Raw genomic sequence first — 26,491 nt, 5'->3', positions numbered from 1 at the left:
CCATCTCAGCCAGGCGGCCCAGAAGGATACCATGGTTCATGGTATCGAAATCCGCCAAGAGGTCCAACAGAACAGAGACACCTTCCTCCTGTCCAGTTCCCAACATATGTCACCCACCAAGGTGACCAAAGCCATTTCTGTCCCACAACCAGGCCTGAAGCCAGATGGACATGGGTTTCGAAAATCTTTCTCCTCCAGAAAGCACTGGAGCTGAGATGCCACCACACGCTTTAATTCCTTCCCTCGAAATGGGATGTTGGAAACTGGCTGATAACTATCCAATACGGTGAGATTCAGGAAGGGCTTTTTCAACAGAAGTTTTTTAACTGCCTCCTTTAGGTGCCCTAGAATCCTTTCTTGTTCTAAGGAGGCACCTTCACCCCCTTTGCCAGCCCTCCACTCGCCCTTTGTTTTTTGCTTCTTTTAACATAATTTATAATTTATTTAACATAATTATTACAAAATATAAGCAAAATATTGCAAATACATATATACATACATATTTCAGATAAGCACACATATAAAAAAACAAAAGAGAAAAAAGGAAGAAAAGAAAAAATAAAAAATAAAGAGAAAAAGAAGAAAAGTTGGAATAATTTCTTCCAAATTTATTCTACAAATATCTCAATAATAAAATTCATTGACCGACTTCCATCGCTTACACTGCACTTCCTAAATACATTTTAAGCAAGATTGTATCTGTTATTCCGTATTTTCCCCATACAATCTCACACAAATATTCTAATCAATAAGTTTTCTAAATCTTTCATAAATCTATTCTAAACACAACCAATACCTTACATTTAATCTTTGTCTACATAAAGAATCATTTGAACATTTCCATTGTTTCTGGATTACAGTGGTACCTCGCAAGACGAAATTAATTCGTTCTGCGAGTTTTTTCGTCTTGCGAAGCACGGATTCCCTGGGTATTAACGGTTTTAAGAAAAAGGAAACAAACTCGCAAGACGTTTTCGTCTTGCGAAGCAAGCCCATAGGGAAATTTGTCTTGCGAAGCAACTCAAAAAACGAAAAACTCTTTCGTCTTGCAAGTTTTTCGTCTTACGAGGCATTCGTCTTGCGAGGTACCACTGTATATTTTTTGGCCTTCACTCGCCCTTTGGATGAGCCAGTAAGGGAAAGGATCAAGCGCACATGTGGCAGCTCTCACATTTCCCAAGGATCCTGCCCACATCCTCGGGCGGCACAAATTGGAAAGCATCCATTAACACAGGACAAGCAAGAGGCCAAAGTTACACCCACCGAACCTGTATCAACTGCGGCATCCAAGTCTGAGCAATTTTGTCAGCAAAGTGTCTGGAGGTTCTAGCCTTTATCAAAATCCCAAATGATGTGTCATTTTCTCCATTGGAAGGGACCCTGAAGATCACCTGGTCCAAAACCCTTCAATTCAGGAATACACAGCAGTCCCAACCTTGGCGTTATCAACACCACACTCTAACCAACTCAGCAATCCAATAATTTGCACTTCTCTTTCGACGTTAAGTCAGGGTGGATTTGATTTAAATCAAATCTATTTAAATCACTAGTCAGTAAGACTTGGTTTAAATCTATTTTTTTAAAAACAGAAAGACTCATTCTTGCGGGTATAATCTTAATATTTACAACCGAGGCATGATGATACTGAGCCAGCAGGACCTCAATGGTCTGACTTCGAATATGGAACCTTTCTGTGCTAATGAATACTGTAATTTTTTTTAAAAAATCCTATTTCATTCGGCACTTTATTCAGAAACATGAGGACTAGAACCTTGACTTTACTTTTAGGGGTAGCTCAGTGAAGACGCTTCTGCTTTGCATGCAGAAAGCCCCAGTTTCAATCCCCAACAGAATCTCTAAGCAAGGTCTTGAATGTCCCCTGCCTGAATTCCTGGAAAGCTGCGGCTGCCAGTCAGTGTAGGCATTCTTGCACTAGATGGACTGAGGGTCTGTCTCACTAGGAGGCAGCTTCTTGTGTCACAATATGACTTGGCCAAAATGGTTTCAGCAACCCTTATGCCCCGGGAGGAATCTGCTTGCCTTGAGCGGCCAAGGCAACATGACAGCATCGTTGGTAAAGATAGCCCTGTCACTCACAATCAGCGGGATGCAAACAAAGCTCTCCCAGTGACTCAGCAGGGCGCAAGGAGGGTGCAAACCACAAGCTCGATGCCAGCAAGCGCAGCCCAGAAGCAAAGGAAATCCACTCGGACACGCACATTGCTCAGCCATGTCCTAGCTACGGGTCTCTTGTCCGAACAAGTGGTGAGCTACCAGTGGCAGGCTTTTATTGAGCCATGCTTACAGGCTGGTAGGTATTTTTGCAAGATGCTATATACACCTGTGGTTCCCAAACCTTTTCAAGCCATCACTCCCTTGCAGAGCATTTTGCACCTGGCTATCCGTGACTTGCAACCAAGTGAAGATGCCTGGGCGGCAGGATGGTGACGGACGTCTCCACCATCTGGAGACGCACGCTTAGAGATCCTTGGATCTTGACTGTTTTTGCACATCAGCAACACATCCTGTAGAATTCAGTCCACTATATTTTATCTTGAGAGTCCCATGGACTGCAAGAAGATCAAACCTCTCCATTCTGAAAGAAATCAGCCCTGAGTGCTCACTGGAAGGACAGATCCTGAAGCTGAGGCTCCAATACTTTGGCCACCTCATGAGAAGAGAAGACTCCCTGGAAAAGACCCTGATGTTGGGAAAGATGGAGGGCACAAGGAGAAGGGGACGACAGAGGACAAGATGGTGGGACAGTGTTCTCGAAGCTACCAGCATGAGTTTGACCAAACTGCGGGAGGCAGTGGAAGACAGGAGTGCCTGGCATGCTCTGGTCCAGGGAGTCACGAAGAGTCGGACACGACTAAACGACTAAACAACAACAATATTTTATCTGCACAATCAGAATGAATTTCAGGAACCAAAAAGTTGCATTGAAAAATACGACTTTCGAGCCATCTGACCCCCAAATGGCAATTAGGCATTCCGTTTTGGCGACTGTAACCCTGGTTTAAGGAGCCATTTGGCCCCTGGCTTATATATCTGAGTTTCTAACACTGCTCCCTTGGTTCCATAAACTCGCCCCCAATGCCCACTACCCTGTGAAAAGCATTATTCAGAATACGACGCACCAAGGAAATTAGTAACACAATAAAATTCAAAGTAGTAATGATCAATTGCAAATTTATTCAACATCCAATTAAAAATATTTAACTAACTGAAGAAAATGGACAAGCTTCCTAGAGAATCACACACAAACACCAAAGAGAGTAGTGCCATCCACTTTGGGAATTGTTCTATAAATACCGTATTTTTTGCTCTATAAGACTCACTTTTTCCCTCCTAAAAAGTAAGGGGAAATGTGTGTGCGTCTTACAGAGCAAATGCAGGCTGCGCAGCTATCACAGAAGCCAGAACAGCAAGAGGAATTGCTGCTTTCACTGCACAGCGATCCCTCTTGCTGTTCTGGCTTCTGAGATTCAGAATATATTTTTTCTTGTTTTCCTCCTCCAAAAACTAGGTGCGTCTTGTGGTCTGGTGCGTCTTATAGAGCGAAAAATACGGTATATACTATATGGCTTGGGTCCCAAACTGTCTGAAGTATCTCCCTACACAAGCCTGCCTGGGCTTTGAGCAATTCTGCTTCAGAAGGTGCTTCCTGCTCTGTGTTTCTGGCTGAGTCTGTGTTCTGAGTACTTCTGCACAGAACTTCTGAGCACGCCGCCTCATCAGAAAGGAGTCTCTGTGTGAAGCAGAGACTCCTCCAGAGACCCAACGAGTAGACGGAAAAGCCTACAGCACGGGGAATGACCGGATCGATCATGTCCGAGGAAGGGAACATGTCCTAGCTGCTCGAGCAAATGGCATGTAGTGAGCCTATTTAATACCTAGCAGATGCGTTTGAAAGCTGGCGCACCTTGATATTACGTCGGACCTTGAAAAGCATGTGTCAATTCCCTCCCCCCTCTCTGCATCCACACACATAGAGCCAGTGTGGCATAGTGGTTAGAGCAGGCATAGGCAAACTCCGCCCCTCCAGATGTTTGGGACTACAATTCCCACCATCCCTGACCACTGGTCCTATTAGCTAGGAGTGATGGGAATTGTAGTCCCGAACATCTGGAGGGCCGGAGTTTGCCTATGCCTGGGTTAGAGTGCTGGACTGGGGTCTGGGAGGTCAGGTTCGAATCTCCACTCAGCCATGGAGCTCACTCATGGTCTAGCCTACCTTACAGGGTGGTTGAGGATATAACGGGGGGCTGGGAGAACTATGTATGCCTCCTTGAACTGCTTAGAGGAAAGAATTTGGGATATAAATGCAGAAAACAAACACACAAAGCTGAAGGCACCAGGAGCCGAGAGGGCGGTCTCACAATTCAAATTCAACCCTGACTGAAGTTGGGTTGGGAAGTCTTCTTCCTCTGAGCATCAGTGCCAAACTCTTGCCCCTGTTTCCTCGCCAGTTAATCCAAGCATCCTACAGGAAACCTGTTCTGTTCTCTCTTCTCAAGAGTATAGAATTGAACTGTGGCCCTCCCTGCTGCTGCATCTTAGGAGGACACACCAAGCTGTGGTTGCAGCGTCCTTGAAGGGGTGGGTGGATAAACCGATCCTGTAACTAGAAGACATATAATCCTGGGACTCTTTACCCACAATTTCCTCTCAATAGCCACAAGGGCTCGCAATTGTCTCTTTAAAAAAAACGAAATCCTCAGCAATACTTCAGCTGCTTCCTCCAAAAGCCACATTCTGAAGTTTCTCCCTCGCTCACACACAATTCCCATCTGTACACACGGCGAACCTTCAGCCTATCTCCTCCAAATCCATTATTTTAAACTCAACCATATGGCGGCCCAAGGACTTCAACCTTTCGAATTAATCTGCTCCAGACGACACTGGAGGCTTTCGAAAATGAGCACTGCGGCACATACCGTAGGAAACTCAAGTTCAAGTCAAAATAGGTAGCCTCCGACGACACCGGAGGGGGGAGAACAGGAGAGAGAATTCAGGAAGCCAGCCTTCTGGAGGACTGGCCTTGAATCAATGGAAGGGTTGAGCCTGGCCTCTGAGAAAAGGACCCAACAAATCCGCTTTATTTAGGGTGATCAAAGGCAGGGAGGAAAAGCGCAAGTAGGCACCAGTAATATTTTCCTTGACATGTGCTTGACTACTTCCTTGAAAAACCACAGCGTCATCTTGGGCTGACAAGACACAATCAGACATCAGTTAACTGTTGTGGAAAGATGTGCTCTTAATCACTTACGAAGATCAGGCAGAATTTGGAAAGTTTTCTGCAGGCATTGAGAAGTTGGCACAGAAGGCGACTGCTAAATATCTAGTGGCAGAGAAATATCTAGTGGCAGAGCATTCCACAGGATTGGGCCGATGGCGCCAAAGCCTTGGCTTCTTGTTGTTGCCGAATGTGCCTCACCGACATAGGGAACGACCATTGATGCTCCTGCGATAAAAGGGTCCAGGAAGTAACCAAGCTGGACCTAAATTGTTCGGGCCCTGCAAATTAATACAAGGACTTTGAACCTTGCACTAATTTCTAAAATTAGAAATTATGCAGTGCTTTCAAAGCACCTCCTGTAGCTTACCTAATCATCCTTACATCATCCTTGACAGGTAGGCCAGAATTATCATCCCCAGGGCTCAATGCCAAGACCGGCACCAAGAGATTGTGTAGCCTGCCAAGGTTGACCTGATCAGTTTGTGGCAGAAAAGAGATTCAATCCAAGGTCGTAGTTTTGACTTCCTTTTGGACCTGAAAATGACAGCCAGGTAGAACTGCCTCCACCAAGTCTTCATTATTAGATCCCACGTTTCTCCTCCTTTCCTCTGTTCAAATTAGAGCCAAACAAACCAGGAATTCTTTATCTACCATTTCTGCATTGCAAGGGGTTGTATTAGATCATGGGTCGGCAACCTAAGGCCCATGGGCCAGATCAGGCCCAACTGCCTTCTAGATTCGGCCCGCGGACTGGCCGGAAATTGCCATGTGGATCTGCTGCTTCTGTCTTCGCCGGCCGACGCAGCCTCCTACCCTGCCATGGCACCTGGCTGGCTGGCTGAAGCCCAACCGCGGCTATTGGGACCACAACTGGGACAGGTAAAGCGAAGCATCTTCAGGCCTCTTTGCAGGCGGGCGAAAATCGTTCATTTTCTGTTAAAACAAAAAAAAATTTTTCCCTTCCAGTAGCACCTTAAAGACCAACTAAGTTAGTTCTTGGTATGAGCTTTCGTGTGCATGCACACTTCTTCAGATACCTTCTTCTTCAGATACACTTCTTCATTTTCTGTTAAACATTAGAAGCTTCCCTAAAGAGGGCTGCCTTCAGATGTCTTCTAAAAGTCTGGTAGTTGTTTTTTTCCTTGACATCTGGTGGGAGGGCGTTCCACAGGGTGGGTGCCACTACCGAGAAGGCCCTCTGCCTGGTTCCCTGTAACTTGGCTGTAACAAGTCAGAGGTGTCACGTGGTACAGTCCGCTGGGGCTGTACCATGCCAGGATGCAAAAGGGGAGAGGTCGCCTGCTCTGGCTTTATAGCTACAAGGTTTTCGCTCTCCCAAACAGCCCCTTCCACCAGCCCCCGTGGCACATCACCGAAGCAAACACGGCTCCAAGGCTGCATGCAGCAAGGCCCTCCCGCGTTCAGGCTCAGGAACTCACAGGCGCTCCAATTCACAGGTTGCAGACACCCTGCTTATAAATAGCTCAATTTAGTCAGGTCTTCAAGGTGCTTTGTCATATGGCGAGGGCGGGAGAGGCAGAATCCCTAGCTCACGGGGCCATCGTGTTTTGTCAAATACCTCATCAGGGCTAATTACACCAAGTCTCCTGGATTAACGAGGAATCAGCGAGGGTGTCCTGCGTCCATTTCTCTTTTTTAAGAGACAGGGACACTGAGGCAGCAGCGACGAGTCATTCCTCAGGCACGAGGCAGGGCCAAGCAAGTATGACTTAAGGCAGCCGAGACTGGAAAAAATATTTCCAGGATTACACGTAGATGATTGTTAACCTTCTGCATGGGAAGGGCGGAAAGCTCAGCGGCTGAGCATGTGCTTTGAATACAGGAGGTCCCAGTTCAATGCGCGGCGGCTGCAGGTGGGGCTGGGACTGTTCCCCGACCAAAAATCTGGAGAGCCAATCAGCAGAAAATACTGCGCTAAATGGATCAAGGGTGTGACATGGAATAAAGCAGGGACCTCTGTTCCTGTTTAAATCAGCCCTTTCTTCAGAACCATGAGGACTAGAATCTTAGTTCATTTTTTAAAAAAGGGAGCAGCTGTATTTCAGAGGCAGAGAATGCGCTTTGCTCGAAGAGGGTCCTGGGTTCAGTTCCCAAGCAGCTCCAGGCAGGGCTGAGAGTTCTGCCCCTGCTCGAAAACCAGGAGAGCTGCTGCCAGTCAGTGCAGGCCATACCGGGGTAGATAAGAGTGGTGATCTGACTCAGTGTAAGGCAACTTCCTATGTCCTTAAAGGGAAGGGCTGTGGCTCATTGGCAGGGCGTCTCATTTGCAGGCAGAAAGTTCAGTCCCTGGTGCCTCCAGAGGGGGCTACGAACATCCCACCTGTCAACATTGATGATAATGGGCCTGACATATGGGAGGGTCTGACTCAGTATAAAGAGACCTGCTGCATCAAATGCCTACCCCCACATTCACCTTACGAGTGCTGCAGAGGGGGGCTTCTGTTTGCACCTCACCCATGCCAGTTCTGCTTAAACCATTCACTGAAGAACTAACATTACAACTCATGCCACTACACTTTTTTGGGGTGGTGCTAAGAGGGGTGCTTAGGGACGTGGGTGGCGCTGTGGGTTAAACCACAGAGCCTAGGACTTGCCAATCAGAAGGTCGGCGGTTCGAATCCCCGCAACGGGGTGAGTTCCCGTTGCTCGGTCCCTGCTCCTGCCAAACTAGCAGTTCGAAAGCATGTCAAAGTGCAAGTAGATAAATAGGTACCGCTCTGGTGGGAAGGTAAACGGCGTTTCCGTGCGCTGCTCTGGTTCGCCAGAAGCGGCTTAGTCGTGCTGGCCACATGACCCGGAAGCTGTATCCCGGCTCCCTCGGCCAATAAAGCGAGATGAGCACCGCAACCCCAGAGTCGGTCACGACTGGACCTAATGGTCAGGGGTCCCTTTACCTAAGAGGCATAGGGGGCAGCAGCGGGGCACTGGAGGTGCAAATTATTGTTGTTATTCTTTATTATTATTATCAGACTTTGAAAAGCAGGCATCACTGGAACCATTTATCCATTTTGCTGAATTACCGTATTTTTTCGTGTATAGGACACCCCCTATTTTTAGGGACTCCAATGTAAGAAAATAGGGGGGAGATTGCCCCATGTATAAGACGACCCACAGTTTTTCACATAATTTTTAAGTAAAAAAACCCTAGTCTTATACACAGAAAAGTACGGTAATTAAATAAAATATTTTAACTGGATTTTGAATAAACACGCAATTAAGCGTTACTGTTTTGAATTTTGTTGTGTTGTTATCTTCCATTGTAGGTCATGCAAATTGCTACTCAGAAAAATAATTTTAGGGTGTGGGTGGCCCCGAAAAAATTTAGGGACCTCTGGCCTCCACCGCCAGGATTCCTTGCAGGGGCAAGCAAGAAAGGAGTGCTGTGGTCCTCCACTGCAATAAAGAAATACGTGCAGTTTCTCATCAGCAATCCTGCAGGTTTCACACACATGCAAAGAGATTTTTAAAGCAGAAGGATTTCTTTCCATCGAGTAAGATTTTCCAGGGTGCAAGGAGGCATATATGCAGAATTCCAGCTGCCTTAAACTCGGCACCAAAATAAAAAAAAAGCAGTTACGCTGATACAATTCCATATAAATCTGCCTGTTGCTACGATTCATAAGTCACGTTTCATGACACCATACAGGGCGGAGGAGGCAGCAAAAGCAGAGTGTATCCCCCCCCCATCCATGCCCCTCCCCCACCTCCAAATCACTACTCAATGACACTTATTATCTGTGTCATACTTAGAACAAGTGACGCATATACCCAAGAGTCGGGGCTTGTGTGTGTGTCCAAAATAGCCTAAACTATGTATCACAAAAAGGAAGAGGGGAGAAGTTAGTCATCTTACAATTGCAAAATAGAAATTCAAGGTGGATTTATTGACGGTAAACCCAAAAAGGGGAAAGAACTTGCAGGCATAAAAGAAAATAGTAATAGTGATAATGATAACAATAATAATTTCTTTTAAAAAAATAATAATAATAATTTCCCAACCTTTGCCCCAAGGTCCCAGGGCAGCTTACAACCATTAAAATATTGAAAACAGCTTAAAGTAGTTTACGATCACAGAAATAAGGTGGGACTTAAAACTACGCACCTCAAATGTCAAAAGTCAGGGCAAAGAGGTGAGTCTGTCTTCAGCAGTCAACCTTCTCCATATGATGAAGGTGCCAGACTCACCTCTGCGGGGTGAGGGAGGTCTTACAAAAAGCTTCCTTTCTGGATCCAGCCAAAGTTTAGCACCCTGTGTCCCGCAGAAGCCAAGCAGATGCCTATTATGGGAAGTCTTAAAACGTCAATTTGCCATTGTGGAAGGACATGCTCTTAACTGCCTGCACAAGCCTGGCAGAAAAGCTTTCAGCAGGAGTTTAAAATGTTGAAGCAGAAGGCATCTGCCGAATGTCTAGTGGCAGAGCGTCCCAAAGAGTCTTTTGAGGAAAAGAAACTGCAGATAAAAAAATCATATAATATATTCTGAAACCGAGATGAAGGGAAGTCAATTAATGTTGTGTGTTATTTAGTTATTTAGTTAATGTAAGTTAATTAGTTGGTGTTTTATCTTAGGAGATGTTTTTTTTTGTTTTTTTTATTATTTCTTTTATTTATGTACTCCTTTTTTGTATGTATGTGTTATGTATGTTTATTTTTTCACTTGTTTTAATGTTGGATGTAGCAAAATGAATTAAAACCAATAAAAATAATAATAATAATGGCAGAGCGTCCCACAGGACAGTGCCAAAGACACTGAAGGCTCAGTTTCTCGCTGCTGTCAAGCAAGCCTCGCCAACTGAGGGAATGACCGAATGCTCCTGCTGATGATCTCAGGCAGGGATGTCCAACAGGTCGACCGCGATCTACTAGTAGATCCTCAGGAGGTTTTCGTAGATCGCGGTCGATCGCTGGCTCCCTTTCCTTAGCAGTGAGCGACTTTCCCGCTTTCTCCCTAAAAAAGCCTCAACAACTTTGACCTGAAACCCCCCCCCCCAAAAAAGGGGTAGATCACGGCCAGTTTTTTATTCTGTGAGTAGATCGCAGTCTCTTAGGAGTTGGCCGTCCCTGATCTCAGAGGTCAAGCTGGGATAGAAGGGCTCAGGCCACCCCTGGACCTTAGCTGGTAAAAGTTTGGAAATTAATACAATGGTACCTTGGTTCTCAAACTTAATCCATTCCGGAAGTCCGTTCCAAAACCAAAGCGTTCCACAACCAAGGCGCACTTTCCCAAAGAAAGTAATGTAAAATGGATTAAACCGTTCCAGACTTTTAAAAACAACCCCTAAAAGAGCAATTTAACATGAATTTTACTATCTAACGAGACCATTGCTCCATAAAATGAAAGCAATAAACAATGTACTTCAGTCACACAATCAATCAATCAATCAATCAATCAGTAACTGGACTGGGTTCCACACAGTAACAAAAATGAAAAAAGAGCCGCAAAAACAAAAAAGCAAAATAGCAAAAATAGACAGACCTCAGTGTAACACTCAAAACAGAAGTGTGGCACTCAAATCGGAAGCATAACAGTCAAAATGAAGCACGTTCAAGCATCCAAAAAAAGTTCGTGAACCGGAACACTTACTTCCGGGTTTGCAGTGTTTGGGTTCCAAGTTGTTTGAGTACCAAGGCGTTTGAGAACCAAGGTACCACTGTACAAAGACCCTGAACACAGATCAGTATTGAGGTAACACATCTAATTGTTTTTATATATACAATGTAATTTTACTGAATTTCCAAATTATTACAAACGGACTTCAAATAGTCACATTGTTTCGTGACTTCCCACGCAAACCTCTGCAGTGTTTTCGTTCTTAGGAAACATATTTAGGAAGCAAAGCTAAGAACCTTTTGAAATTGCCAACCTGCATATTTATTTGCAATAGACATTAGCACAGATTCACTGTTGCTTTTGTGGAAGCTTTCCTGTAGGAAAACAAAGCACTGGGGAAGTTCGCTGCTCCCGCCCCTGTTTATAAGACTTTGGGAGGACCAACAACTCCTTGTGGGCTTAGCTGCAAAGCTGGATGTTTTCCCTGCCTCAGTTTGCTTCACCCTCTTCTCAGCATCTTCTTGGCATGGGGAAGGAGGTCGCCTGACGCACCCTTTCGCTATCCCACATTCCTGAGCACAGAGGAGGCCGCTCCCATAAAGAAACCATTTCTCCAGCTCAGGAGGACTACGAGTCTCCGCTCTCTCCTTTACAATCACATGCACAGAATTCCCAAAAAAACTCCCTGCCAGATCGCAGCGGATGGGGGAAAGAATTCTGCTGATCAAGCTCACTGATCAAGAAGCAGCGCTCACAATTCATCAGGTGCATTTTGCACTGGGCTACTGGCCACTTGGGAAGTGTGTGGCGCTGTGGGTTAAACCACAGAGCCTAGGACTTGCCGATTGGAAGGTTGGCGGTTCGAATCCCCGTGACAGGGTGAGCTCCTGTTGCTTGGTCCCTGCTCCTGCCAACCTAGCAGTTTGAAAGCACATCAAAGTGCAAGTAGATAAATAGGTACCACTCTGGCGGGAAGGTAAACAGCGTTTCCATGCACTGCGCTGGTTCGCCAGAAGCGGCTTAGTCATGCTGGCCACATGACCCGGAAACTGTACGCTGGCTCCCTCGGCCAATAAAGCGAGATGAGCGCCGCAACCCCAGAGTCGGCCACGATTGGACCTAATGGTCAGGGGTCCCTTTACCTTTACCGGCCACTTGTGACCAAGTGAAGATGCCCAATGGCCAGGATGGCACCTGGCGTCTCCACCATCTGGAGGTGCATACCTGGGGACCGTTGGATCTGGACTGTATTCACACATGAGCAACACTTCCTGTAGAATTCTATACATTATCTTTTACCTGCACAGTTAGAATAAGGTTACCAGACGTCCCTGTTTCCCGGGGACAGTCCCCGGATTTACAAACCAGTCCCCTGACAAAATCCTATCATTCCTACTGAAGTTGAAAAGTGTCCCCGGATTCATTGAAAAAAAATCTGGTAACCTTAAGTTAGAATGAATTTCAGAAAACCAAAAAGCCGCACTGAAAAATACGACTTCCGAGCCGTCTGGCCCAAAATGGCAACTCGGCTTTCCGTTTTGGCAGCTGCAACCCTGGTTTAAGGAACCATTTGGCGCCTATCTTATATATCTGAGTTTCTAACACTGCCGAGAAGGGAGAACTAGGACTCAGGTAGCTGATGCGGGGCCTTGCATATGTTCTGGACACCCAGCAGCCCCGGGAACTAGCGTGGCCAAGGATCCAGGGGTGGTGTAGTGGTTTGAGTGCCGGACTAGGACCTGGGAGACTAGGGTTTTAAATCCCCGCTCTGCCATGAAGCCCACTGGGCATGACCCAGGGCCAGCCACTGTCTTTTCTCAGCCTAACCTACCTCGCAGGGTTGTTGTGGAGATTAAATGAGGGAGGGGGGAGAACCATGAAAGCTGCCTTGAGCTCCATGGACAAAAAGGTGGGATATTAATACAATCAATCAATCCTCAGGGATGGCAAGGGAAGATGCAGTCTAGGAAGATCTAGATGGCATCTGGAAGATACCTATAGCTGTAGCTGCTTTCAGGGAGAAAGGAGCGGGTGGTATTCTGGGCTCATTCCTCTCCAGGTTTGTGGCAACCCCCACCTTCCACAGCATAGCAAAAGAAAAGCGGATTGGAGGAGCTGGGTCTCATTTCTCCAAGTCACCAGAGACAGTCTCTTCTTGGGGAAGGTCCGCAGCTCAGCTTCCAATGTCCCTACAAAATCAGCCTTTAATTCACAAGGAGTAGAATCCGGCTTCATTTTTAGGTGAAGAGCCACAGCTCAGTGGCAGACCATCTGCTACACATGAGGAGGTGGCACCCACATTCAGTCCCTGCTGGCTTGGACACCTGCTTGAAATCCTGGAGAGCGGCTGCCTGCTCGTGTAGGCAACACTGAGCTAGACATACCCATGGGTCCGAGTCAGCAGAAAGAAACTCTCTACGCTCCTTTCAATCAGCTTTTTTACTCAGAACAATGAGAACCGAGATCTTAAGGCGTGTTCCTGGACTTTCTGGTCCCTGTCAGGGACTCAAGGTCTCAAGTAACCCCAGTGAAAGCTGTAAACCCAGGGGCTGAGGGCCTACCTTCAACGAAATGGGTCGCAGGCTCAATCCCCACGGACATCGCCAGGTAGTAGTGGGGGCGGCACCCTGCCCCAAACCTTGGAGAGCCACCTCAGAAAACGTGGAGTTAGACAGGCCGACGATCCAACCCGGTGGGAAAGCAGCTTCGTACGTTCTCATCTTCCTACTACCAGAAAATTAATATTGCGGCTCAAGGCTCACGGAAACCAAATACAGCAGGAGCTTGAAATGCGAATACGGTGAGACAGAACGCCAAACGGAAGGCAGCTACCAACATCCTGGCATGGAAGTCTTAGAGGTTTTTTTAAAAAAAAAACCAGCTCAGGTGTTGCCAGGAGGAGGACAGAAGCTTGGCAGCTCAACCCTATATAGCCTGTTGCGGCAAGAGGAAGGTCTGTTGGGTTCAATGGGGCTTCCTCCCTCATCGCCAGAATCACATGGAAGGCAGCGTGGAAAGATTGCAAGAGGTTTGCTTCGAAAAGGAAGGGGGGGGGGAGAGAGAGGATGACGACATTCAAGGAAGTACCGTATGTTCCAAACAACACATTCAACAGACAGACAGCCACGTGTTTCAGCCATTTGTAAACACCAGTTCATTCATGCTTATTTGCTCACCTCCGCATGGAGGTTCTTCACGGAATGAATTTAATCTGCTCCGTGCAAACTCTTTTACACACACCCCTCTTTGAGTTACCGAAAGTCTTCTCTTCGCATAGTGCCTCTTCTTGCACCCTCGAAGGTTAGGACCCAAACCAACGGATTCAGCTGGCAAAGTTTCTCAGTTCTTTTGATGGTGGAACAAACTACCTGGAAAGGTAGCAGACTCTCCTTTCTGGAAGCTTTTTAAACAGAGATTTAAATCCTTTTGGGGATTTGTTAGCTGCGATTCCTGTATCGTCATGGCTTGGACTAGATGACCTTTGGGGTACCTTCCAACTCTAGGATTCTACGGTTCTTCTACTCCTTGGCGACCATCACTGGATCGTGAAGGATGATTGGATGTGCATCATGAAAGGCCATGTGCTATGGCTTGCAACATCACCTCTACTGATCACCTGACCGATATGACTCCTTTAGCGACTCTGACCATCGGGCCTCCTGAATCCACTTTATGCTTTTATTGCAAGGTTGAAGCCATTTTTGAAGCCATACAACCAATAATGGGGTGAAGCTGCTCCAGCTGGTATGAGCCCCGAGAGCAACACGCAACACAATACGATCATCTTTATTGTCATTGTCCCATACATAACAACGAAATTCAAAATCAACACCAGACATTCAGAAACCAACAAGCCTGCTATCCCAGCTATCCCAGCCTGGTTAGCCCCCTAAAAATCCTGATTGTTGTTGTTGTTTAGTTGTTTAGTCGTGTCCAACTCTTCGTGACCCCCTGGACCAGAGCACACCAGGCACTCCTGTCTTCCACTGCCTCCGGCAGTTTGGTCAAACTCATGCTGGTAGCTTCGAGAACACTGTCCAACCATCTCGTCCTCTGTCGTCCCCTTCTCCTTGTGCCCTCCATCTTTCCCAACATCAGGGTATTTTCCAGGGAGTCTTCTCTTCTCATGAGGTGGCCAAAGTATTGGAGCCTCAGCTTCAGGATCTGTCATTCCAGTGAGCACTCAGGGCTCATTTCCTTCAGAATGGAGAGGTTTGATCTTCTTGCAGTCCATGGGACTCTCAAGAGTCTCCTCCAGCACTATAATTCAAAAGCATCCATTCTTTGGCGATCAGCCTTCTTTATGGTCCAGCTCTCACTTCCATCCATCACTACTGGGAAAACCATAGCTTTAACTATACGGACCTTTGTCAGCAAGGTGGTGTCTCTGCTTTTTAATATGCTGTCTAGGTTTGCCTTTGCTTTTCTCTGATACCCCATAAAAACTCTGATACCCCATAATTAAATACAATAGACTCCCACAGAGACACAGTTAAACTATGGAACTCCTTTCATCAGGAGGCAGTGATAGCCACCAAGTAGGATGGCTTTAAAACAGGGTTAGGCAAATTCACGGAGGAGATGGCTACTAAACACCAGGTGCTGTAAACCACAGGAGGGGAAAGCGCTCTTGTGTTCAGACCCTGCTTGCTGGTTTCTTGGAAGAGGCATCTGGCTGGCCACTATGAGAACAGGATGCTGGACTCGGTGGGTCTTTGGCCTGATCCAGCAGGCACTGCTTACGTCCCAGGCCCACATAGTAGAAGAGAAGCTGGAAGTCTACCTGCCTGCCAACACTTTGCCAAAGCACTGAAGCCCTGGCTCTGTCCCCAAGGATGCCGCAGGCTGATACCAGCCCTGGAAAATTGCACAACATATATACAGTACATATATTTATTATTAAACAGAAAAGGGCAGAGATTCCACTGGTGGGCATGGGCAGTAATTTCAACTGCTCTTTTAAACCTCCATCACTCTTTCCCCTGGGCTTGCTTTAATGTGGTATATTGTTTTAACTGCATTGCTGAATTAAGTTCCTTGCTATTGCCAATCTTACTCATCAGTAAAAACGCATTGACGGACGCTCGACCTGGCCTGAAAAAGACTCATGGGGCAGGCTCCCCGAGCCACTGAACACAATATTCAACTACCCCCCCCCCCACACACACAGGTATACCTCAGCAGCACAACCGCAGACATATTGGCGCTTATAAGCCATCCTCTTGGCGACTGAACGGTCCATCAAGTGAATTAAAACACAAACCAAATCAAACATCAGTAAAATCCCTGATGAAATACCTGGCAAACCTTCCTAACTACAAGTGCCAGAGTCGTTTAAAGCACATCCAGGAAGGACGCTTTTCAGTCTCGGTAACAGCCAAAGCTTCCTGTAGTTGCTATATGGGGGGGACAGGAAGTTGTTTTGTATTTTTTTTTTATGAATTGCATGTGCTTTTGGATCAACGTTCCAATGTTATAATGTGCTTATCTGGAGAGCCAATGTGGTATAGTAGGAGTGTTGGACTAGGAGAACCTGAGAGAGAAGAGGGAGAGACCTGAGTTCCAATCCCCACTCTGCCATGAAGCTCACAGAGTGGCCTTTGGCCAGTCATTCACTCCAGGCGTAGCAACTCAGATATATAATCTAATCACCAAATGGCACCTTAAACCTAAGTTGCAGTCACCACAATGGAATGTCTAGGCACCGTTCCCCCTGATGGTATTATTATTATTATTATTGTTTCTATACCGCTTTATATTTTAAAGAACAAATCTCAAAGCAATTTACAACACATTAAAAAAAAAAATCAAATAAAACAATCCAGAATAAAACTAACTCAAGCTTCAAAGAAAATATTTCAGATCCTTCTGTGACATTTTGCTTTTCCCAGTTGCCAACCTGGAATCCAGAGATCGCCATGTGGCCACAACTGGGCCCGCACCAGTTGCAAAATGCACCTGCCTGATTTCAAACGCTGCTCACTCTCAACCTAACCTACCTCATAGGGTTATTGTGAGGATAAAATAGGGTGGGGAGGAGAATTTTGCTAGCTTGAGCTTGCTGGAGGAAAGGTGCAATAATATCAATAAAATATATTGTATGTTTATAAATATGGAGACCCATCCATAACAAGTGACTGCCAGATCTAACAAACAATAAATAAGTAAATAACCCCACATTTTTTAATCAAGAATAGAAGCAAGTAAAGGTAAAGGGACCCCTGACCATTAGGTCCAGTCGTGACTGACTCTGGGGTTGCGGCGCTCATCTCGCTTTATTGGCCGAGGGAGCCGGCGTACAGCTTCCAGGTCATGTGGCCAGCATGACTAAGCCGCTTCTGGCGAACCAGAGCAGCGCACGGAAACACTGTTTACCTTCCCGCTGGAGCGGTACCTATTTATCTACTTGCACTTTGACTTGTGCTTTCCAACTGCTAGGTTGGCGGGAGCAGGGACCGGGCAACGGGAGCTCACCCCGTCGCGGGGATTCGAACTGCCGACCTTCTGATCGGCAAGTCCTAGGCTCTGTGGTTTAACCCACAGTGCCACCCGCATCCCTAGAAGCAAGTACCCTGACAGAAAAAGTCAGGTTCCGTAAAGCGACGATGAGCAGAGCCTACCCAATGGAGCCAAGAGGAAGGGTGGTAGCTCAGTGGCAGGGCACTTGCTTGGCATGCAGAAGGCACCAGGGCTCAGTTACTGAAGGCACCTCCAAGTAGGACTGGGGACGCCCCCACTATCAGAAATGCCGCGAAACCATTGCCTCTCAGCATAGTAGGAAATACGAAACTAGATGGCCCAAAGGTGTGGCTCAGTATAAAGGAAGCTTCTTCTGGTTCCCTAGAAATAGTCCTCATGGTTTTGTATAAAGGGCTCATTTAAACAGAAAGGGCCGTGACTCAGTGGCAGAACACCTGTGTCACACACGGGAGGCCTCTGCCAATCAGTGTAGACAGTACTGAGCTAGGTGGACCAATGGAGGAGGAGTCCACCACCTTCTGTCGAACAGCTCTTACCGTCCAGAAGTGCCTCCTAATGTTCAGCTGGAATCTCCTTTCTCGATAAGTCCATCAGTTCAGGCCCTACCCTCTTGGGACAATCTAGCCCTGATATGCAGCAGAGGAGCTGCTGGTTCTCTGGAGCTAAGGTCACAGGCTTTGTTTCGCACGGGGACGTCCCTCGCGGAGGAACAGGGCTTGGCTGTGGCAGGCACTTACCTGCCGAAGGCACAGAAATCTCGCCAGCCAAGCCCTGAGATTGCATCACTCCAGGTTAGTCACATCCATCAGAATCAAAGTCCGTGGACTTATCGCGGCAGAAGGTGAGGATGCATTCCCTGCCAGTGGGAAGCTTTTAAGAAATGCCATCCAGCACCTAGGAAGGCCCAGCCATCTCATCGTGAAGTTACTTAAATTACAGTGGTACCTCGGGTTACAGACGCTTCAGGTTACAGACGCTTCAGGTTACAGATGCCGCTAACCCATAAATAGTACCTCGGGTTAAGAACATTGCTTCAGGATGAGAACAGAAATCGTTCGGCGGTGGCAGTGGGAGGCCCCATTAGCTAAAGTGGTACCTCAGGTTAAGAACAGTTTCAGGTTAAGAATGGACCTCCAGAACGAATTAAGTTCTTAACCCAAGGTACCACTGTATTTCCACTTCTGCTGCTGGAAATTGCGGGGAAGACAGAGAAGCATGAAGCTATTCCTGCTCCAGGTCCCACAGTATGCTGAAACATACAAAGCAGACTTATACAGATCTACCTCAATACTGTCTGCACGGGTTGGCAGCAGCTCTCAAGGGTTTCAGGCAAGGGGACACTCCCAGACCTAAGTGGGATTGAACCAGGGCCTTCTGTTTGCAAACGGGCACTCAGCCACTGAACTCTGGACCTTCCCTTTAAAATAATAGTCAAGATTCAAGTCCTCATGAAAAGCTGGCATAAACAGACTGCCTTCTATCAGTCAGACCCTTGGCCCATCTAGTTCAGTATTGTCTACACTGACCGGCAGCTGCTCTACAGTAACTTTACCATTGATCTTCAGCCCTTCCCCACCCAGTCCTGCGAGAGGCCACGTTCTGCACATCAGCAGAACCGGAACAAATGCATCTCCTGCATAAACCTGCTCAACTGCGGACATTTTTTTTTTAAATTGAATGCCCAAGGGAGACAATTGCCCAAATGCAGCAGCTAGCCAAGGTCACAGAGAAGAGCTGGCAAAAAACAAACAAACACCTGGCCTTTGCAAGAAGCCAAATCAAAACCCACAGGGAACAAGACCCTACTTGCCCGCACATCACCCCCCAAAACACAAGCATACTTCAAGACCCTGCAACCTGGGGAACAGCCAGCCAAACCATGCCTGCAAAAGCATCTCTGAGGGCCAAATTATCCTCTGGGGCATCCTTCCTAGAGCCACATGATGGTGGTGGGTGACGAGACACAAAAGTGGGTGGAGCAGTGAATGTGAATTTTACCTTTGTCTGCAGGAACTCATACACACCTCTCTATATTCCATCCCAGCAGTCAAAAAAGCGCTATCAAGAGTATAAGCCAGGTAAAAAAACTGGGGTGTGTCCATGGAGGGTATGTAAGACCTGGAGAGTTACAAAGGCAATAAGGAGGCCTAGAGAGTTGCACTGCCTGAGACTCCCCGCCCCTGGTTTTCCTGCACTTCCCCATATTATATTCACAACAACCCAGTGCAGCCGGTTAGGCAGAGGGAGACCATAACTGGTCAAAGGTGAGCTTCCTGGCTGGCTGGAGATTTGAACCCCAGTCTCCCAGGACCAACACTTTAGCAACTGGCACAGTGACATTCACCTCTGCAAGCGTGCACCCAGTCAGGAACAGCTGTGGGTTCAGAAAATGTTTTCTACCTCGGCGACCGGCACCTTCCTTCTGACATTTTCACTTGCGTAGGGATTCACGTCTCAAACGCAGGAAAGTAAGGTTGGAACCAACGTTTAAGGAATGGCAACCACTAGATCCACACACACACACACACACACACACAGTGTAGGATCTGCCACGTGAGCCTTTTACCACTACAGTGATACCTCAGGTTACAGACGCTTCAGGTTACAGACGCTTCAGGTTACAGACTCCACTAACCCAGAAATAGTACCTCAGGTTAAGAACTTTGCTTCAGGATAAGAACAGAAATTGTGCAGCAGCAGCACGGCGGCAGCAGGAGGCCCCATTTGCTAAAGTGGTGCTTCAGGTTAAGAACAGTTTCAGGTTAAGAACGGACCTTCGGAACGAAAGGAGCTCATGCACCACACCAAAGGTGCGTTCAAGAAAGGACCATGTTGTGTAACTCTCCATGGCTGGAAGCATAAAAGCCCTGGAGCTGGATCAGGCCAATGAGGTTCACCTAGCCCAGCATCCTGTTCTCAAAGTGGCCAAACAGATGCCTCTTTCAGGAAACCAGTACAAGAGTACAAGAGTCCTCTAGTTTCCAGCCACTGGTATTCAGAAGCATTGCAGCCTCTGGCTGTGGAGACAGAGCACAGCCATAGTGGCTAGAAGCCCTCAGTAGCCCTCTCCCCCTCCATGAAATTTGCCCAATCCTCCTTTGAAGCCATCCAAGTTGGTGGCCATCACTGCCTGCTGTGGGAGGGAGTTCCAGAGTTTAACGATGCTGTGCATGATTAAGTCCTTTCTTTTATCCACCCTCAATCTCCCAGCATTCAGCTTCACTGGATGTCCACGAGTTTTAGTGCTATAAGGGAGGGAAACGTCTCTCTTTCCACTTTAGATGCAACAGATAGGGAAGAAAACAGGAAGCGGCCATATATAGAGTCAGTCCCTTGGTCCATCGAGCTCCGCATCTGGCAGACGCTCCCTGGGGTTTTGAAATAATAATAATAATAATTTATTATTTATACCCCGCCCATCTGGCTGGGTTTCTCCAGCCACTCTGGGCGGCTTCCAACGGGATATTAAAATACAATAACCTATTAAACATTAAAAGCTTCCCTAAACAGGGCTGCCTTCAGATGTCTTCTAGAAATCTGGTAGTTGTTTTTCTCTTTGACTTCTGGCTGGGAGGGTGTTCCACAGGGCGGGTGCCACTACCGAGAAGGCCCTCTGCCTGGTTCCCTGTAACTTGGCTTCTTGCAGCGAGGGAACTGCCAGAAGTCCCTCGGCGCTGGACCTCAGTGTCCGGGCAGAACAATGGGATGGAGACGCTCCTCCAGGTATACTAGACCGAAGAAGTTTAGGGCTTTCAAGGTCAGCACCAATACTTTGAATTGTGCTCGGAAACGTACTGGGAGCCAGTGTAGGTTCTCTCACCAAATGAGGCCTCTCACCAAGCCCTACCTGGTGATGCCCAGGATTGAATGCTAGAAGAATCAGGACGGATAGAAGGAAGTCCTCCTTCATGCAGCAGTTTTAAACTACAGAATTGCTCCCACAGGAGGCAGTGATGGCCACTAACTTGTACGGACAAATTGGCGGAGGACAGAGTCATCAATGGCTACTACCCACACTGTGACTTTGCTCTGCCTCCGTAGGTGGAGAAAGCAGTACTTCTGAATACCAATTGCTGGAAGCCGCCAGAGAGGAGAGGCCTCTTGGGCTCAGTCCTGACTTTGGGTATTTTGCACAGGCATCTGGTGGCCCCTGTGAGAACATGATGCTGGACTAGATGGGCCCCCTTTGGCCTGATCCAGCAGGCTGTTCTTATGTTTAACCTGCAGCATTCTGCATGCAAAGCCGATGCTCTACTATCAAGTTGTGGTCCTTAAAATACACGTCCCTCCTCCGAGCTCAGAGATGGGACTTCCCCCAGGCTTTCTGTAGCTCGGGGGCGGGGCGATTTGATCAGGCTGCTCTCCGCTATCCAAAACCCGGCATTCCAGGCACCAGATAACATAGACAGCACTTGCTAATAATGTACAAAGCACACCAGTGGCGAGTTAGTGCAGAGGAGCAAAGACACCAGGCCAGGAATGCCTTAATGTGGGCTCCGGCTACCCCTATCAATTACAAATATGAGGGTATGACACAGGCCCTCTGTCATTAGCAACTGCTAACATTTCTGTTTGCGCTGCAATTTCCAAGTCAACAGGTCTGGCCCGGGATCACAAAAACATCTGATGCGCATTCCCGGCGCTTACAGTTACAGAGCAGCTTGATAAATATTAACTTAGCGCTAGTCCGGCATCACGAGAACAATTGCAATGGCTTTTTTTATATCTTTTATCGCACACCGTCGGGAAAAAGGTGTCGCTGAACCAGGAGCAGAAAACCCACCCGCCCACGAACACTCTCTCATCCCCGACCTCGGCTAAAATGCAATCCTGAAAGAGGGGAACGGGGAGCCACCTCTCCGTCGCAGCCTCCCTTCTCATCATCACCGTGGGCCGGTCTGAAAGGGAAAGTTTTCAGTGCCTCCAATTAAAGGCACAAATTAAATCTTGCATCAAAGCTCGAGGCGCCAAGCCAAGCCTTTATGAACAAGGGAAGTTAAGAAGCGCCCCAGGGGGTTGAGGACAAGTGTTTAGAGGTTACCACAACACCGGCTTCTCCAGTAAGAGTGAAAACAAAGGAGACTTGCGACCGAAGTGGTGACAAAACAGGCAAAAACAAGGATGTGTCCAGAAGAGAGGCAAAGCTGCAAGGCAGAAGGATGGTGGGAAAGTGGGGGGCGGGGTGGGGGCAGGGGTACCCGGAAGGATCCCAAAGAGGGGCAGAGAATCAAGGCTGCAGGGTTTAAGCCAGCAGGAGGGGGAAGAGGAAGGATCTGGGGAGGGAGAGAATTTCAAGAACCAATTTTATGGAACTCCCTTCCAGTTGAGGTCAGACAGGCCCCCTTCCCTGCTGAACTTCCAAACTTTGTCTTCTTCCAGCAAACATTTAAACTGAGCTCTCATTTCATTATTTTAACCCATTTTTATTGACAACCACTGGAGACCATTGTCATTAAGCGATAGATAATGGTAGAAATCAATGAAAGTGACTAAGATAAAAACCATGCAGGAAAGTTTTGAGAAAAGGCCACATGGCGTACGCAGACCTTGAAGGCTGCGGGGTCAGCAAGGCTGGGTGGTTCTTCAAGGTAAGAAACCATGAGTTTGGGGTGGGGGCTTCTAAGGTGGAAGGAGGAGAGAGAAGAGTGAGTAATGAGAGGCACAAGAAGGGGAATGGAGAGCACTGCTGGGAGAGAGGATTGGGGGAAAGCAGGAGGCTCAGGAGCTCTGGGAGGAATGGGGATGAGGATGAGGGCAAGAGGATGATGCTTTAGGGTAGCTCATATGGGGGCGGAACAAGATCACACAGGAAGGCAGGGCTTTATGAAGTTGGGGCGGGGTTAAGGAAGCCTGAAGGTTCTAAAGGGGAGGGGCTAGGGGAGATTGAGGGCGGAGCCAGAGCAAATGGGAGGTGCCACAGAGGCTGAGAATTAACAATAAAAGTAACAACGCCCGGATTACTTTAGGGCAGGCATGACCAAAACCAGTTTGGGGGCCTAATCCGGCCCCTTTGGCAGTTTATTTCCTGGGGTAAAATCCTAAAAAAAAAAACACCTCAACAACTTCAATCCTTAAAAAAAGTTAACAACTTTGGTCGGCCCTCACGGCCCTTGACTTCATCAAATCCGGCCCTCTTTGAAAAAAGTTTGGACACCATTGCTTTAGGAAGATGGAACAGGTAGAGAGGTAGGGGGATCAAGAGAGTGGGCGGAGCAAGATAGAACCCCGCCCTTCCGTTTTAAAGGGGAGGGGCCAAGAGAAAGATCCCGGGGTTGTCAACTCCGGAAAAAAGGGAGGAGCAACGAAACCGTTCTACGAGGGGGCGTGGCCGCGAGCGATCCCGAGGGAGGGGCGGGTGGTGGGCGTGGCGAGAGCGACCGTTCCCTCGGGCGTTCCGAAGGGGAGGGGCGCCAGGTGTGGCGTGATATTGAGAGGGGGGGGAAGGGGGAGGGGACCGCCGTTTGGAGCGTTCGCGGGGGGTGGGGGCCGTTCGGAAGGGGCGTGGCCAGAGCGCGCGAGAAAGTTCTGAGGGGAAGAGGGAGGGCGCTCGTCTCCCCTCGGCCGCCCTCAGTCTGAGGCGAGCGCCGCTTACCCTTGTCGTCGTCCGCCGCCGCCGCCGCCGCCATCCCGAGCTCCTCTCGCAGGGCCGCCGCCGGCTCTGAGGGGAAAGGTGTGGAAAGTCTTCTTTTGAGGGGACCTCGTCCCCCCCCCTAACCGGCCGAGGGAGGACGAAGGGCGGAGACTCAGCCCAGGCCGCCCTACGGTCCCCTCACGGGTCTCCTCAGCCGCCGGAGACGGAAGAAAGCGCGGGCGGGGGGGATTAAACGCTGCGAAATTCAGTTACAAAATTAAAAAAGTCAGGCGGGTGTGTGGAGATATGTGCCTTTCTCTCTCTCTCTTTCTTTCCCTCAGTCGCTTCTCTCTCAGTCGCTTTCTGCGCGTGTGCGCCACTCCGGAGCGTCCCGCCGCTCGCGCGCCCCCCGCCTTCGCCCCGGAACCCGAGCGCGTAGGCTGCGTTTTCCGCCCGGAGGCGTTTAAAGCGGGGACGACGGCGGCTTCCTTTCCCTTTCGCTCCCCCGCCCTCAGCCGTTCGCCGTTGTTAGGGTGAGCCAATGGGCGGACTGGGCTGGGAAGGCGGCCACGCCCACCGAGGGGAGATGTTCACGTGTCCCCCTCGGCCACGCCCACGCGGAGGGGCGGGGGAGGGATAGGAGGGAGTCGCCTCGGCCTCGTCACTTTCCCCCTCCTGCGGCTTAAAAAAATGCATTATTATCCTTTTTCTGTGATGGCTTGACCAGAAAGAGACTGATTAAAAAAACCTGACGTTTCACAGATATTACTACTGTTCTATGAGGGCTTATCCCTTTAAAAAATGCCAAATTATTGAGGGCTTTGCCATGAAAAGCGCCTAATAAAATTATTATATTTTTGAGGTCTTGGTTGGCTCTGAAATGTCAACAATAAATAAGTGTTTACATTTATTTATATTATACACATACACACATACATATACACATACACACCCCGTATTTTTCCATCTATATGACTTTCCCATGTATAAGATGCCCCCTGTTTCGGGGGACTCAGATTTAAGAAAATGTGGGGAGATTTATCCATGTATAAGACGTCCCCTAATTTTTGACATTATTTTTTAGGGGTGGGAAACCTAGTCTTATACACAGATTTTTATATATATACATATATATATGTATATATGTTCTATAGTTGAGGGTTTGGCTGTGAAAATAATACATTATATAATAAATAAATAAATGGCATAATGTAAATAACATATTTCTTTAGTATTTTCATTATACTTCCAGTGCAAAATCAAAGAAGAGCCTTGTGGCATCTTAGACCCACGCAATGTCGTTGACGGACATCAGATTCCGTGGAATGGCATCTGTTCCGTCAGAGGTAGGGAATGTTAACCTGCGTGGGCAGCTGTGTATTGTAGAAGCGTGGGTGTAGAGAGAGTGAGAGAACAGTTAATAAAATGCAAAAGAACCTGACAACCCATGACATGTCAGTCAAAGCCTTCCCCAACCTGGTGCCCTCCAGATGTTGTTGGACTCTTAACTCTCATCACCACTGACTGAACCCTGGCAATCCTGGCTGGGCTGGTGGGAGTCCCAACAAAGTACACGGGGCACCAGGTTGAGAAATTAGCCCAGGGGGCAGCAAATTTTTCAGCAGGGGGCTGGTCCACTGTCCCTCAGACCTTGTTGGGGGCTGGACTATATTTGGGGGGGGGGAATGAACAAATTCCTATGCTCCACAAATAACCCAGAGGTGCATTTTAAATAAAAGGACACATTCTACTCATGTAAAAACACCAGGCAGGCCCCACAAATAACCCAGAGATGCATTTTAAATAAAAGAACACATTCTACTCATGTAAAAACATGCTGATTCCCGGACCGTCTGAGGCCAGATTTAGAAGGTGATTGGGCTGGATCTGGCCCCCGGGCCTTAGTTTGCCTACCCATTAATTGGCGCAATGACCATTCACTCTGAATTTTGCGTTTCCTTGCCACTATTTCTGCTGCTGAACTCCCACCTTCCAGCAGATCCAGTCAGTATGAACAGTGGACAGGAATGACAATGAAATTGAGAGTCCAACAACATCTGGAGGGGCCACAAGGTGTTCCCCATCCCTGGTGGAGGGATTTTGCCAACCTTCTGATTAACGAAAGCAGCCTTATACCATAAATTTGTTGCAGTGCAATCCTATGCCAGTTTGATCATCATCATCATCAACAACAACAACACATATCCCCCTCTTCCCAAGGAACCCAGGGCAGCAGGCAGACAGGTGATACAAACATCCGAAAGCATCTTTTAAAACAATTCCAGTACAGATGCAAGACTGGGAAATATCTCTGCTTAAAAGGCTGGCTGGAAAAGGGAGATCTTCAGTTGGTGCCAAAAAGATAAAGAGGTGGCGCTTTAAGTTCAAGGTGAGGCCTACTCACAGGTAAGCTTGGACCCTAGTCTTTGAAGCGCTGCAAGACTAATTTTGCTGTGAACAGCAAAGTAATGCATGCAGTTTCTCTTTTTCATGTTATCGCCATAGCGGTACAGCTACAGTGTATGGAATGTGAGGGTATAGACTGGACCTAGTGGTGCAAATTCCAAACCCAGCAATGCAGACTACACCTCCATTATCATCAGGGGGCTAGGTTGCAAACTGGCTA

The 26,491-nt window shown here is 47.8% G+C and overlaps 2 protein-coding genes across 5 annotated transcripts in view; one reads left to right on the top strand and one right to left on the bottom strand.

Annotated features, from left to right (window-relative positions):
- The window catches only part of OTUD7B (OTU deubiquitinase 7B), a 50,610-nt gene that overhangs the window by 23,138 nt on the left and 981 nt on the right, over window positions 1–26,491 (bottom strand). Inside the window, exon 1 of one of the 3 annotated variants that reach the window (XM_083591051.1) lies at window positions 23,887–24,024. The exons of 1 other annotated variant lie outside the window; for it this stretch is intronic. Coding sequence is in view for 1 of the 2 variants with exons in the window: in XM_083591050.1 (XP_083447176.1) it covers window positions 13,376–13,534 (159 nt within the window). In the remaining variant the exon portion in view is untranslated. Of the gene's footprint in view, window positions 1–13,375; window positions 14,602–23,886; window positions 24,025–26,491 lie in introns of those variants that run through there. One more of the 3 variants, XM_083591050.1, reaches the window with a different exon arrangement.
- The window catches only part of VPS45 (vacuolar protein sorting 45 homolog), a 67,750-nt gene continuing 65,102 nt past the window's right edge, over window positions 23,844–26,491 (top strand). The window contains exons 1-3 of one of the 2 annotated variants that reach the window (XM_083591240.1): window positions 23,844–24,159; window positions 25,118–25,211; window positions 26,086–26,271. The gene's annotated coding sequence lies outside the window, so the exon portion shown is untranslated. Of the gene's footprint in view, window positions 24,160–25,117; window positions 25,212–26,085; window positions 26,272–26,491 lie in introns of those variants that run through there. The other variant, XM_083591241.1, reaches the window with a different exon arrangement.

The sequence above is a fragment of the Podarcis filfolensis genome (assembly GCF_964270895.1).
Source record: "Podarcis filfolensis genome assembly, chromosome: 16".
In the NCBI taxonomy this organism is placed as follows: domain Eukaryota; kingdom Metazoa; phylum Chordata; class Lepidosauria; order Squamata; family Lacertidae; genus Podarcis; species Podarcis filfolensis.
The sequence above is the reverse complement of the archived record's forward strand: the minus strand, read 5'-3'. Positions and strand labels throughout refer to the sequence as shown.